Consider the following 15,356-nt stretch of genomic DNA (forward strand, 5'->3'; position numbering starts at 1 on the left):
TTGAGTGCACTCGAGTGGATGGGCTTCCCACCCCGTCGTTTTTAAGTACACTTGGGTAGATGGGCTTCCTACCCCGTATTTAAGTGTGCTTGGATGGAAGGGCTTCCCACCCTGGACAGACACCTGTGAGTAGGTACTGGGTTTCTACTTCGAATAGCTGTTTTCTTTTTGTTCTTTTTTTAGATAGTGGAAGTGAGGACGCCCCAGCTCTGGGAGACGTCCCACGAGCCGACTTTTGTCGGGAGGACCCGGCAGGTGACAGTCAAAGAGATCTGACTGTGACTTGACTTCGGAGGTTGTGTTCGGCTGCCTATTTAAGTATAGGCATGGACAAGTGTGCTTAGATGTGTTAGTGTCTGTTGTCTGTATTCTGTTTCTGTGTTTGGTATCCCAGAAGCAGCTAAGGTTAAGCTGCAGTTTGGGCCAGGTACTGAAGGTACCAGGCATCTGTGGAAATTGGTTATAGGATGCTTTGTCTTGGTCTTGTTTGTCTGGTTTGTTTTCTGTGGTATTGTCGAGTGTCTTTTTGGCTTTTGTTTCGTTTTTGAATTTGGACTGACGACTGTGTTTGAAATCTTGGACTGACTGTGTTTGAAATCATGAAACTGCTTTGTTCGTCATAGAGTTTTACTTGGTCCTCTTGGTGCTTAACTTAAAAGTTAAAAATAATTTGCTTGAGAGAAATTGTTTTCTGCCGGGGAGTTTTGTCTTTCTCTCTTGAGCCTCCTCCCCAAGGAGAGCTGCCCCTTTCTTTACTCCCATTGTCCAGCCCAGCTGCTGTTAACCGTTGTGTATGAAGGATTCCAGGTTAGCGAGTGATCCGTCTGAAGCAGGCATTAACAAGAACCTGAAAACTTTACCTTAGATCCTGAAGAAAAATTCTCCCTGTTGCTTAAACATTCACAGCTTCTAAGGAAGGGACAGCACAGAGTAGGAAAATGTAGGGGCTGAGGGTGGCAAGCATGCAGGCCTACTAGCAAGCTACAGGCTGCGAGTGGGCAACAGCGCAGCTCTGGCCAAGTCAGCGCAAGAGGAGTTTCAAGGTAAGGAGGCTGGCTGGGGTTGGCACTTTGACAACAAAGATAGCGTAGAGTTAGTGGTTGTATTTTGGCCCTGAAAAAAAAAAAATTCCAGTTGCTGCCTTCAGTGGCCAGACCTTCAACACTTGCTCACAAAAGGAGAGTGTTCATTAAGAGAAGTTCTTTAAGGGAGCCTGCCTTATCTGCTGGCCCTATTCCAAGAGAGGAGTTGATCTCCAACACTAAGTAACCTTCCCTGTTAGTCATCATTGACATGGAGAGTGCCTTTGATCCTATCCCCACAGCAGCCAGTTCCTGCCCCTGTGGTCAAAATGCCCCAGGTTGGGGGGCAGAGAAGCCCCTAAAATAGTTTTAAAGAATCTGCAACAAACTGTGAAGAACTTTGTTTTGCCAGTCAAAATTTAGAATTCAGTCTTTGGCTGTGGCCAAGGTCAGGATTAATGTTTTCTTTTCCATGGGCCTTTAACCCAGTGAGACAGCTTGGTAAAGGACTACTACTACAGTCCTGATAGCCCCAGGTGAACTGGTTACAATTCTTTTGTCAGCCACTTAGTATCTAACACCCAGGTTCTAACGTCTCTCCATCCTTTTGTTATTGTTACTGGAAGCCTAGTGCCATTTAGAGGATGGGTCTCTTGAGCGATAAAGCCACTGAGCTGGCACTAAAGGAAGGTACTCCTTAAGGGAAAATCTAAGTCCAGAGAGATAGTCGATAACAGATCAGCTGCCTCTCTGCTTGCCTTTCTGTTTCACAGGAACAAAGCTTGTGCTTATTTCTACAACGGCCTTTTTGTCCCAAGAAGGCCTCCTGGTTTAGCTGTGTGACTAAATGCTATTTGTCCTCTTCAGTGGACCTCTATTCTCAAGATTCCCTTGTTTTCTCACCATCCCATTTGAGATGCTTGTTAGTAACTGTTACAGGTCTTCTTTATCACCGAGGAAAGACAGAATCCTACTAGAGGCCAGACACGGATGGAAGGCCCTCACTTCTGCCTGTTGACTTCAAAACGCCTAAAGGTAGGGAGTGCCAGGTCTGCCGCCAGGCTCCAAGGGTGGGTCTCAGAGGGGCTAGAAAATGCCCCACCAATTTGGCTAAAGTAAGAAAAAAATATAAAGAAAAAGTTACAGAAACTTGAAGGGTTAAGCTAAGTCACTGAGAGAGTTGTTGTAAGTTGCAGAGAAAATAAGGTTGATATATGGTTCAGGGTCAGTGCACAAAAGTAGACAGCAACTAATAGCTGTAGAAGAAGATACAGACAGAGAGACTGAGGAAGAGAAAGAGACAAGAGAGGAACATATACTGGCCACAGTAGTTAGGGAACCTAGGAAGATAGTACCTGGCAACAGAAGAGAATTCCTGGCTAAAGATCGGTGTGCCTAATACGAAGAAAAAGGACACTGGGTCAGGGACTGCCCAAGAAAGAACAAGAGGGGACACTGGAGAGCTTCTTGGTCCTAGAGTGCTGGCTATGTACAGAGATAGAAGGGAAGTGTGGATACAGGGACCCAATGCTCTGTGCTCCTATGCCCCCACCCCCCAGTGGGTCAATATCCAAAGACCTTGAGTGCAAGGGGTTACTGGCAACGAACAATACTTATGGACTGCCCGAAGAACAGTGGACCTTGGCGTGGGCCGGGTAACCCACCCACTAGTTCATGGTCATCCCTGACTGCCCCTATCCCTTGCTCATTAGAAAATTGCTCTCCAAAATGGCTTGTGTGGGCTAAAATGGCTGGGTGAGGCCATGTGTATGCATATCTACAGACTGTGTATGTGGAGCTTAAGACCTGTCTCAGTGCACCAGTACCTGATGCTGGGAGATGTGTGTGTGTGGCTTAGTGCCGTTCTGCCTGGAACACATCATTCCTGCCAGCCGGGCTCTGACAATTATCACCCAATCCAGGACTTAAACTGTGATAGAGTGGCTGATAGAGTGTCCCAAAAGATGGGACCACTGGTCAGCGCCATGGACTAGATTCTCCACCTGTTGGGGGCAATCTGGTCACCTTGCTGCCCAATCCTGACCTGGAGCCACCACAGCACAAGTGTCAAGCACTGGCAGAAGCCCATGGGTGGAGGAAAGACCTCTGCGACTGGCTGATTGACCCCTGCTGAAAGCCGAGGACCTTGTCCACAGACGGGAACAGTTCTCTTCATGAAGGTCAGAGATAAGTGGGTGCTGCCGTGGTGGACAACACAATGTCATCTGGGATGGCTGAACTTCTACCCCCCAGCACATCAGTGCTGCAGATGCCTTTACCATCTCTTGGATGCCCTGGTGAAGCCAACAACTGCCTACAAGAGACAGCCACTGGGAACTGGGATTGGACTAAGAGACGGCCTCTACAATCATCAAGAAGATACTGGAAGAAACTTTCCCCCGATTTGGAATGCCCAAGGTAATCTGGTCAGACAATGGCCCTACTTTCGTTGCCAAGGTAAGCCAGGGTGTGGCCAAGTATTTAGAGGTTGATTGAAAATTACATTATATTTACAGACCTCAAAGTTCAGGACAGGTAGAGTAAATAAATAAAACTCTAAAAGAGACCCTGACCAAATTAAATTGACCATGGAGACTGGCGCAGACTGGGTGACACTCCTTCCCTCTTGCTCTCTTCAGAGCAAGAAATATCCCTTCCAGATTCAGCTTTACCCCCTTTGAGATCTTATATGGGGCCTCAGATCCTCTGACTGTATTAGATGATGTTACTGAACCAACACGTCATAGTAATAATGATTTATGTGTCAGGCTAAAAGACCTACAGGTGATACAGAAAGAAATCTGCTCACAGCTGGCAGCAGCCTATGCCCCAGGGACCTCCGAGACATCTCATCCGTTCCAGGTCAGAGACTGTAGGTACATACAATGACACGGAGCCCAGACACTCGAGCCTCGCTGGAAAGGACCGTACCTGGTGCTGCTGACCACCCTGACAGCCGTCCATTCTCAGCCCTCACCAGCCGCATACTAGCCGTTGGGGCTGAGAGCTGGGACCTAGAGGGACACTCAGATCTTCAAAAAGCTCCCTAGACTTGCACATCAGATAAGTGGATACATCAGAGACGTGACTGGGATGTTGCTATAATGCTCACTTGAGGAGTGTGCTTTAGAAACAAGAATTTCATGTTTGCCCTGGGTTCCATCGAGAAAAATATAGAGATAGGCTTGATTTCTATTACAAATGATGTAACATTACATATGTTAATACTCCTAACACTTCTTGGGACTGTGCCTCAGGGACCATAAGTTTAAAAGTTCTAAGATAGTCATGACCTTGGTGTATAGGTTTAGATAGTGTTCAGATTGGAATCCTAAAGACTTTTTAGCTGACCTCCAAGAATACCTAACCTCCCTCTCAGAGGTAGTCCTTCAAAATAGGAGAAGATTAGACCTGATATTCCTTAAAGAAAGAGGGCTATGTGCTGCTTTGAGAGAAGAATGTTGTTTTTACCTCGATCACTCCGGGACCATTAAAGATTCTATGGCTAAACTTAGGGAGAGGTTGGACAAGAGACGACGAGAACGAGAAACCACTGATAACTGGTTTCAGAGCTGGTTCGATAGGTCCCCATGGCTTACCACCCTGCTGTCAGCCTTAGCTGGTCCCTTGATTATCCTCCTCCTTTTGCTCACTTTTGGGCCCTACATCATTAATCGCCTTCTAGCTTTTGTCAGGGAGCGGATTACTGCTATACATGTCCTTATGTTGAGACAACAGTATCGGGCTGTATCGGGCTATACGGGGTGAAGAGCCTCTAGACGCTAGACTCGTAGTCCTAAGATTAGGACTATTCACAAGGAGTAGAGGGGAATGAAGGGTTAAAATTTCTAAAAGTTAGTCATGAACAAAGTCCAGACATGCCTGAGAGAATTTGAGATAGGGCTCACTGGCCCGACTATCAACTCCCAAGGACACTGGCCATCTGGAGCCACCCCCTCCCCTTCCTTCACTCCCTGAGGATGGGTCATCCCCCTGCTGCAGTGAGATGAGTTGCCCTGCCCACATTGCTGAGATGCTAGATTACACGTATGCTTTGTTGATGTAACTCCGTGCCAAAAGTAACTGTGCACCCTTTGTATTAGCCAATTATGTGTATCCACACGAAACCCCTGGTTTTCCCTATATAAGCTCCTGCCTAGAGAGGCTCGGGGCTGGACTCAATCTCCTGTGTGAGATACGTGTCAGCCCGAGATCTCGTAAATAAAACTGCCTCTTGTTGATTACATCAAGACCGGCTTCTCGTGTTTCCTGGGGGTACCTCAACCCGTGACTGGAGCGAGAGTCTCCCCAAAATCTGGGGGTCTTTCAGTCCCACACTCCCAACAATGGGTAACAAGGCCCCAGCCAAGTTCACAGCTCACCACAGTCTACTTCAGCTTCATGGATGAGTTCATGGTCTACTCTCAAGGTTCTTCATATGGTCTGCACCTTTTTCTTTTTTAGACAGGGTCTTACTGTGGCGTTCTGGCTGTCCTGGAACTTGCTCTGTAGATCAGGCTGGCCTCAAACTCACAGAGCTTGGCCCCACTTTTGGAGTGCTGGAATCAATGTGTATGTACCATGCCTGGGCCACCAGTGCCTTTCCATCTTGCTCTTTAGTCTGTATAGTTTTCTCTTTATGTTCACCACCTCAAAAACTTTACTCTTTGTTGACAGGGTTAGGTCATTTCAGGCAGACATGGATGCTGCTTCCTTCATTACCTGGGGCCTGAGTTTTTGCATTCTAGAACTCACACATCTGGTACACACACGATGGCCAATCTCAGTTGTCATGTAGCCAATGCCGGCTACATCTGGAATAAACAAAACCCCAAGCAGCTGGTACAGCTGTGTGGGATTTTTCTTGACTGATCATCTGAGATGGGAAGGCCGAGCTTACATCTAGAAGATGCTCCCACGTCTTCTGGTGGCAGCCAACATGAAAGAACATACAAGTAGGAAGCGTTTGCTTTTTTGCCTACCTGCCTTCATTCTTGTTAGCAAATTCGCCTACCGTGCTGCTGAGGCATTCCTTCGCTAGCACTAGAATCTTCAGGATTCTAACTACATTGAAGACCAGCAGCTCTCTAAGAATTCTCCAGGACTCGAGAACCAGATTGGCACTGCTCAGACACCCAGTTCTATGGACTCAGCAACTAGCAGATCCAACTAGCTTTCTGCCATTGCTGGACTACCCAGTCCACAGCCCGTGAGCCACTCTAACAAACTCCTTTTGCATGTGTGTATATACCAAAATTAAAATACCAGTGAATTTATAATATGAAATGAACTGAAAAGAAAAACAGTGGACTGTGAGAAGCCTTCAGTCGATGTCTCCACACTGAGGAGGCCGCCCATTCTATCATTGTTAGTCCTGGTCCTTAAAGGAACACGGACAAGCGTACACGCCCAGTTGTGATGAGCTTCTGGAGTGTGGGTACAGGCACTGTCTATCCTCAGACAGCTCATAGTGCTTTGTGAGTACATGTCACTAGGTGATATCATTAAGGCTCTGACATCACCCTAAAAGAACACAGTCACTAGGACTGGTCTACAATTCAGTCAAGAACAGGAAAACTCTTATATTAAAATGTCACATTGATAAAATATTCACCCTAACTGCCCAGGGCTGGGGGGTGGGGTGGGGTTAGTTTTGCTTCATTTTGAAGAGGCGAAAATAAAAGATTATATGCTCTGATTTAAATTTTCTATCTTGATATATGTGCATGGCATTAAGTTTGTGCCTTACCCCTCCTTCTTGAATTTCCTAGAAGTCCTGCTTTATCTTAAAGCACTTGTTCACGAGCACCCGCCCCTCTCCCACCCGGCCCAGTCACTCACCTTCCTCATCTATCCATTTCATGGTGAATGGCTGCTCATTGTCAAAAGAACACATATCTCGAACCTCACTGCAAAGTCCTTCAAAGGAGATGGAAGGCTCGAAGTGTGTTATCATAATATCCCTGAAAAAGAAAGTGTTTCATGTTTAAAGCCATACTGATCTGCACGTGACTAAATGCCTGATGTGACAGACTAGCTGCATGAACAACGTTAATGAAATAAAGTTGCAGCATGAAATAAGCTGGAGACAAAATCAACGGGTTCATGAGGAGCCCTAACTCCATGTCCTCACTGAGGAAGCTGCCTTCACTGCTCTCTCTCCTCTGGGAGGACTTGCAACCCACAACCACTCCCTGCAAGCATTTGCCTTGTACTCCTCCAAAATCTGTTTCAATCCCCATCCCAGGTTTTCCCGCCCTCAATCTACCATTCATCTAAGACACTGTCCTCCTGTACCCTGGCTCCAGCAATCTGTCACTCACTCCTTGTAGAGCATAGTTCCACATCTCTTTTCTCACTTTTGGCTTTCTCCCAAAGAACTAGTTTTCCAAAAATTGCTTTAAAGTAGCTTCCTTTAGTATAAATTGTCCTCCCCAAACACAGGAATACGTTTGTTTTTTTTTTTTTTCCGGGGCTGGGGATCGAACCCAGGACCTTGCGCTTCCTAGGCAAGCATTCTACCACTGAGCCAAATCCCCAACCCCAGGAATACATTTTTATTAATGGGCATGATAATAGAGAATATAAAATAGTAAGTAATACATATCGGTGCACACTTCCTTTGACTTAGCATTAGATGAACAAACTAAATACATCCAATAAGCAGATATTCAGTGTAACCTCTACTGCTGTTCAGTGTTTTCTAGTAGATGCCTGGTGTTCCGTCTAAGCTACCCTGCAAAGGCTGTCAGAGCTCTAACCTCTACACAGAATCCACTTTTACACAGCACTCCACTGCTGGACTATCAGAATCAACATAATTTATGCCCTTCCTGTTGTAAACCCACATGCTTCTATCATGCAGAGTAAGCATTAATGTCCCTAGGCCGGTGGGACGGTTTTCTATCTAGTGGATGTGATGACATCTGGAATCACCAGGGAAGAGTGGCAATGAGCGAGTCCAGCTTAGGCTGGTCTGTGGATATGCCTGTGTGACATTTTCTTTTAAGTTAATAGAGATGCAAGAAATCGAGGTGGGAATATTCACCCTCCACATGCCCCCCTCTACAATGAACTGTACCTGAAACAGTGAGCTAAAATAAGCCCCTTCTCCTCTAGATTGCTTTTATTGGGGTGTTTGACCACAGCAACTGGGAAGAAAACTAGAACATCGGAGTGTACAGGTTCCTCACGAACTGTCCCAGGCCTACTTCTTCAGTGGCAGACAAACATGTGCTTGTATTTTACCCCCTGTCCCAACTGGAACACAATGAAACTTGGGGAAAGTGAAGGCAGAGACTGGGTTCTTTCATTATACTCCTAGAGGTCAATGCAGTTCCTAGCACAGAATGATACTTTACTGTCAAAACACAGCTCTCACAGCAAAATAGGTAAGAGATGCTTATTCTGGAGCTAAATATGAGTGCCATGCCCAGGGTCAGAGATTCAAGTTACCCCAAATTCCATGTTCCAACATGGGAACATTTTTGTCAAGTTCTCATAGTAAAAGAAGAAAGAAAATCTTCAATGTAATGCACGTTTCAAATACAGCAGAGGACCATCAAAGAAGGAGTTTATAACAAAATGGGGAAACCCCTTCTCTCGGCCTCAGATGCCAGCTGAGGACATTCTTAGCCTCCCGGATGATCAAAGTTAGTTAGTGGTCATCAAGTTAATATGTTCCAAAATGTTTTGCTTGCTAGACACAGGATGTGAGGTCAGACAAAGAAATGGACAAGGAATTGTTGTTTAGGGAGCTAAAAAGAGCCCAAGATAAAGTGTTATTAGGCTCAATGCTCCAACCTCTCCACCACTGGAGGCTTCATCAGTTAACAGAGGCTTGCAGAAGGCGAGGTGGAAGGTACTGTTCTTTCCAGGAACTCTCTCTCACACAATAGGTAAGTGTTCACGGTGAAAGGAAGGAAATGGCAACAAAAAGGAACCATGAAAACAGACTTGGGTAGTCGAGATACAGAACACAAAGGGCCTTTTTTATTAAGAAAAAAGTTAGAGGCCTGCTGTTGCCTCCAAGGAACCACAGAGAGCCACGTGTCATCTGCCAAAAGAAGCTATAGCTCGGTCTTCAGGAGCACAGAGGGGAAGCAGAGAGCCGAGGAGACACAGGAACGGGATGGCCACTCTGTGGACTCCATGACCGTCTCTCACCACGACCTTCCTAACAATACGCTTGCTTTTTGGCACTCCAGGTAGTAGTCTAAACACTCTTGTCCTTTTCTTTTTACTCACAAAACACTATTTTTATTAAAATATTTTAAATATATTTTGATCATGTTTCCCCTCCCCCACGTCCGTCCCACCTAATTTCATGTTCTTTCCGTTTCCCATCCATGCCCCCCTCAAACAACATGAAAAAACGAAACCAGTAAGACAAAACACCAAAACCAAGCTGCACACAGATAATCATGGAGTCCATCTTATTCCTCCAGCTATCGTAAGCATGGGGCCGGCCTGGAGTGTGGTTGGTCTGCTGATAATCCACTGGAGAAACTAATTTCCCTTTCCCAGTTGTCAGCTGCAAACAGCTTCTCAGTTACGGCTGGGACTGTGCATCCACTCCCCATCTCAGTGTTGAGATTTTTGTCTAGTGTAACCCTGGGGTGCAGGTCTTAGGCATGCTACCACAGTCTCAGTATCTGTGTGGCTGTGTCTGAAAAAAAGAATGTCCTTGGATTCATCCACCACCTCTGGAAGGGGTCTGATAAAGACATTTTGGAAGGGTACGCTCCAAAGCCTCCTCTTCTCTGCATTTTGACACAAAACCATCTCAGTGATATTGTTATGGTATTCTCCTCCTCCTCCTCCTCCTCCTCCTCCTCCTCCTCCTCCTCCTCCTCCTCCTCCTCCTCCTCCTCCTCCTCCTTTTCCTCCTCCTCTTCCTCCTCCTCCTCCTCCTCTTCCTCCTCCTCCCCCTCCTCCTCCCTTCCTCCCCGCACCACCTCTGAAATTTAGTTCAGATTCTATATTTACTCTTTATCTCCATATGCATGTCTCCTGTGGTTATAACTATGATATTTAAGACTCTAGATCTTGAGGGGTGGTTATGGTGCACACTTTTAACTCTGGCACTCGGGAGGAGGCAGATGGATCCCTGTGAGTTTGAGGCCATCCTGGTCTACAGAGTGAATTTGAGGATAGCCTGAGTTACACAGAGAAACCCTGTCTCAGAAGAGATGGATGGATGGATGGATGGATGGATGGATGGATGGATGGATGGATGGATAGATCTGGATCTCATTCTAACTTCTTTTTTTCAACTTGATCATACCACCAAATACAAATAATCTACTATAGACTCTAGTCTACTCACAACCTCACAGACCTAAGGTCTTGATTACACAAGTCTACTCCTGACAGTCCCTCAAATTAAGGCTCAGTTTACGCAGAAAGAGAGAAGTACCACCAACATCACATTCCATTCAGTTTGCCACACACAGTGTCTTCTAATTCTAAACCTCTTTTTTATTCTATTAATTAATTAGTATATCAATAACACATCTACAAGTTATAAACAACTAAAAGCTAAATTTCTTAGACATGTAAATACATTCATATTACTATTAACACAACAGGGGCTCAAGATTGTTGTACTATAGAAATGCAGAAAGAAGTTTCTATAGAAAGTCATTTTCCATCAAATACAATTTTGACAAGGAAATCTTTTTATTATTATTATAAACATTCATAGAATTGCTTCATTTTTTTATAATAGGGTCTCAAAATGTAGCTCTGCCTGCCTGGAACTTACTATGTAAAACAGGCTGGCTTAGAGATGTGCCTGCTTGCCTCCTGGGTGCTTGGTGTGTCCCACTATATCCTATGTCCAGCTTTATAGGACAATGTGTCACAAGTATTTAAGCAGTCATATCTTATTCAAACTTTATAATTGTCTATGTAAACATTATATCTCACCTGACAGAATTTAAAAGGCAAACCACAGGGCCATAACAGTGTTCTTGACAATAGCAAAGAATTCAAATCTAAAGGATCCTGAGAGTCTGTGCTGGCCCGCTGTCTCCTCAGTCACCAGCAGATGCCCCCACAGCAATGGAGGACGGAGGATTTGAGCGCTGCTGGTGCTTCCATCCAACCATCTCCTGTTATCAGCCCCTTCAAAGATCTGACTCCTTGACTGCAGACACGCAGACCAACCCCCATTCTTGGAGCAGCCTTATGGAATATGAAGGCCCTAGATCCAACTCAGAAGACCTCTCCAGGGCCAACTCATCCTGGAAAGGTCCTGGAGAATGCTGGGATTTCAGTTCAGGGCAGCTTGATTTTTTTTCTACCCATGCCTGCTCTGACTTGACTGTATGTCCCCTCCAAAATTCATAGTGGAACTTAATCTCCAATGTGGTGGTTCTAAGAAGAGAGAACATGCTAGGTGTGGTGTTGAATGCTTTTCATCCCACTCAGAACTCTGTGAGTTCAATACTAGCCTAATCTATATAGTAAGTTCCAAGCAAGCCAGAGCTACATAGTGAGACCTAGTCAAAATGAAAAGAACAGAAAAGGAAGAGAAGGGGTTGGGGATTTAGCTCAGTGGTAGAGCGCTTGCCTAGCAAGCGCAAGGCCCTGGGTTCAGTCCCCAGCTCCGAAAAAAAAAGTACCAAAAAAAAAAAAAAAAAAAAAGAAAAAGAAAAAAAAAGAAAAGGAAGAGAAGTGCCTTCAGGAAAAGTGATTAGGATACAGTTTGATTAAGGTTTGTTCAGTCCTCATGAATTAGTTAGTGCCTTTAAAAGGCTGGAGGCAACTACTGTGGGCCCTGTTGTGCCCTCTGTGCCTACCACTAATGTGAGGACATCACCTTCACTGGAAAAAAGAGAAAAACAGTGCTATCCTGGACAGAGAAATAAGAGCTTTAACTAGACAGCAAATCTGTTTGTGCCATACCTTCCGGCTTCTGAACTGAGACATTACTGTCCTGTGTAGGTTATGCTTTCTGTAGCACAGACAGACTCTCAAAGCCTCCTTCCTTCACCCTTCTCCAGAACTGCCCATCATAGGAGCACTCCTCATCCATGCTCATACCCTGAGCTATGTCTTTCCACAGCAGATGCCAGGCAATGTTCAGTTCTCTCTGACTTAATAAACTCTACACACGCGATACTCACAAACAACAAGAATGAGTTTATTATGTCTCTCTGTCTGGAGATAGAAGTCCAAGGTGAAAGCACCTTAGCTTTATTGTCTGGTCAGCTCCAACTTCTGTTTCAAAGACTTGCAGTTTCTCGTTGTGTGACAGGCCTAACCGCGTCACTTCACACAGGTATTAATCCCATTCACGAGAGCCAATGCAACTTCCAATAGATCCCTCACCTTCTAAGGCCTTTTGTGTCAATTTCAACAATAAATTCTAGGGGGGTGTGGAAACAAATATTCAGACCACTACAGTATATAAAAGATTTATATTTATATTTTTCAACAAAAAGTGTAATTGACACAGCTCTGTTTTTAAGAGCCTGGCTAGTGAACAATTCTGGGTTTAAACCTTAGTTTTGGGCATGAAGAGATGGCTCAGTGGTTAGGAACACTTGTTGCTCTTCCAGAGGACTCAGGTTGGTTTCCCAGGACTCAAAACTGCCGGTAAGTAATTCTAGGCAATCTGATGCCTCTGGTCTCTTCATGGGCACAGATAAACTCATTAGGCATGTACACATACATAAATAATCAAATAAATATTAGGGCTCAGAGAGCGGTCAGCAGTGAGCACTTGCTGCTCTTGCAAAGGACTTGGGTTCAGTTCTCAGCAACCACGTGATCATCTCTAACTCTAGTTCCAGGTGAATCTGATGTCTTCTTTGACCTCCAGGCATTCACACAGTACATATACATACACACACACACACACATACATACATACACACACACAGGCAAATATACTTTTACACATATAAAATAATCTAAGTGTTTTAAATAAATCTTTTAAAAAATAATTTAGTCCATTTAAATACATGATGCTAATCTTTATGCTTAAGGTAAAATAAATCACACACACACACACACACACACACACACACACACACACACACACACACAGTTTCTAGTGTCTTCTCTAACTAAACATACTATCCAGGAGGACAGGCATCTTGTCCTATATTACCAACACCCAAAGCAATGTCTGCCTGCAGCAGATCCCCAGTGAATGTATGCTGAGCAAACAGGCCTCCATAGTGACCGAATAGAACACAGTAAGTAGTCACTGTAAGCAGGTAAGACCCTGACATGCAAACCCAGGATACTATGTTTAAGTCTAAACTCTATTATTTTCCATATTGCTGTGTGACCTGAAATGAGTTATCTGCCTTCCTTGTGCCTTGTCTCATCCATAAAATGGGATAATACCTCAGATGCTGTTATAGATTTAATAGATTAAATTAATGAATATTTTTCATTGTTTATTGTGCTGGGCTTTGAACCCAGGGTCTCAAACATGTTGAACAAGCACTCTGTCACTCAGGTATAAATTTCGACCTATAATTAATATGTTAGTAGTTAAAATAGTACTAAGATATAATACACTATGTATGTATTTAATTTTAATTACAGATTCATACAGTACTTTAAACAGAGGTGAAATGTCATTAGAAAAAGTACCGCATCTTCAGAAAGGTAAAACAGGAATGCACCTACTTAAGTTAGTAGAATGCAAACGTATTTATTCCCCACTTTCTCCTTCAGAGCCCACCTGTGTGACAGAAATAGGAGACAATAATTAGCAAGGTTGCAGTAAACTAAAAAGCATCAGCATTAGACCCGAGTATGAGACAGGTCTGATGACTCATGGCAGCCGGAACTCATTTAACCCAGATTTAGACCAGGCCAACCCATCCAGGTAAGAAGAATCAGAGAGGCTTCACTGACACAGAAGTACTCCTTCCTCTCAGTAAGTCCAATACACTCAGAACACAGAACACAATTGTTCAATATACTTTAAAAATCATGTTAAAAAAACCCAAGCTGGCTTGAATTCCTGACCCACCTGCCTTAGCCTGCAGTGAAAGGTTACAGGTGGGGATAACCACAGTCTTACATACTTTCTGTGTAATATTTAAAAAGCCTAAGTACGCATTTCCTTAAGAGACTAAATGAAGGCTGTGGTTTATCAACTATCATTCCTTAAGTTCCGGGAACTAAAACATTTAAGGAACGTTTGTGTAAACACTGCTCCGCTTGGGAAAGCACCATGTTTACAACACTCCACAATTACCAGATCACGATTACAATAACCAAGCTAAAAATAAGCCAAGGATGAAGACACTGCATACAGAAGGTGGAAAACAAATTATACACACGCGATTTGTCTGTCTCTACTCTGTCATTAGCATAAATTATTTTATTGTTGGCCAACAGATCAGTGTTTTACTGCAAAGAATCCCTAAATGGCAAATTTAGGCATAGTTTGACTTAATTTTTAAAGGAAAATAGGGGGGGACATCGTTAACTGTGTTAGTGGGCATCAGAAGACTAACTGGTCAGGAGCTCGACAAACTATTTTGTAAACTCTACAGTCTGAAGCTTTCCTGGGGGCTGATTTTAAAGAAAATGTAAGAAGAAGCAACATGGAGTTCTGCAACCTAAACATAAACTTTTCTTCTGAAATAGAAGTTACTTAGAAAATGTTTTATTTGAACTTATCAATAATAATTGGCCTCACAGGATTGCCCACAGAGGTAAAACCATTGGATAAAAGGGTCAGAGGTAGGGAAGAGTCACATAATCTCAAGTTAGTAATTATTTTAAGTCATTGATGCCTTCTAAGTAAGACAACAGAGTAGGGCTGGGGAGATGGCTCAGATAAAGACCCAAGTTCAAATCTCCAGAAAGCAGGCTTCCTAAAGCAGGTCATGGTAACCTATATCAAGACTGGAAATGGGAGAAACCTTGGAAGCTGGCAGGATCCAGGAGTACACAGGAGTGATGAAGAGACTCTGTCTCTCTAAGTGTGGCAATGCACCACTTTAATCCCAGCACTTGGGACAGAGGAAGATGGATCTCTTGTCAGTTCAAGACCAGCATGGGGGCACCTGTCACCAATGAAGTTGAAATTTAATACTAACACCCAATGCTGTCCAAAGGAGCATTGTAGAATATACCCACTTATATGCAACCGCACACAGATTAAAAAATAGTAAGAGTCTGGCAGAAAAGCTCAGGAGTTAAAAGTACTTGCTGCTCTTGCAGAAGACCCAGAGCCGCTCTTTAGCACCCATATGGTGGAGGCTCATGGCCAACCAAAATTCCAGCTCCAGGACATCTAATGATGCCCTTTTCTGACCTCTGTAGGCAGAAGGCACGCATGTGGTGTGCTTCCAT

The 15,356-nt window shown here is 44.2% G+C and overlaps 1 protein-coding gene across 1 annotated transcript in view; it reads right to left on the minus strand.

Annotated features, from left to right (window-relative positions):
* Prkci (protein kinase C, iota) overlaps nt 1-15,356 on the minus strand; it is a 67,089-nt gene that overhangs the window by 34,142 nt on the left and 17,591 nt on the right. Inside the window, 1 exon segment of the mRNA NM_032059.1 lies at nt 6,864-6,985. Within this exon segment, the coding sequence (NP_114448.1) occupies nt 6,864-6,985 (122 nt within the window).

Source organism: Rattus norvegicus, chromosome 2 (assembly GCF_021556685.1).
Source record: "Rattus norvegicus strain SHRSP/BbbUtx chromosome 2, alternate assembly SHRSP_T2T, whole genome shotgun sequence".
Taxonomy (NCBI): Eukaryota; Metazoa; Chordata; class Mammalia; order Rodentia; family Muridae; genus Rattus; species Rattus norvegicus.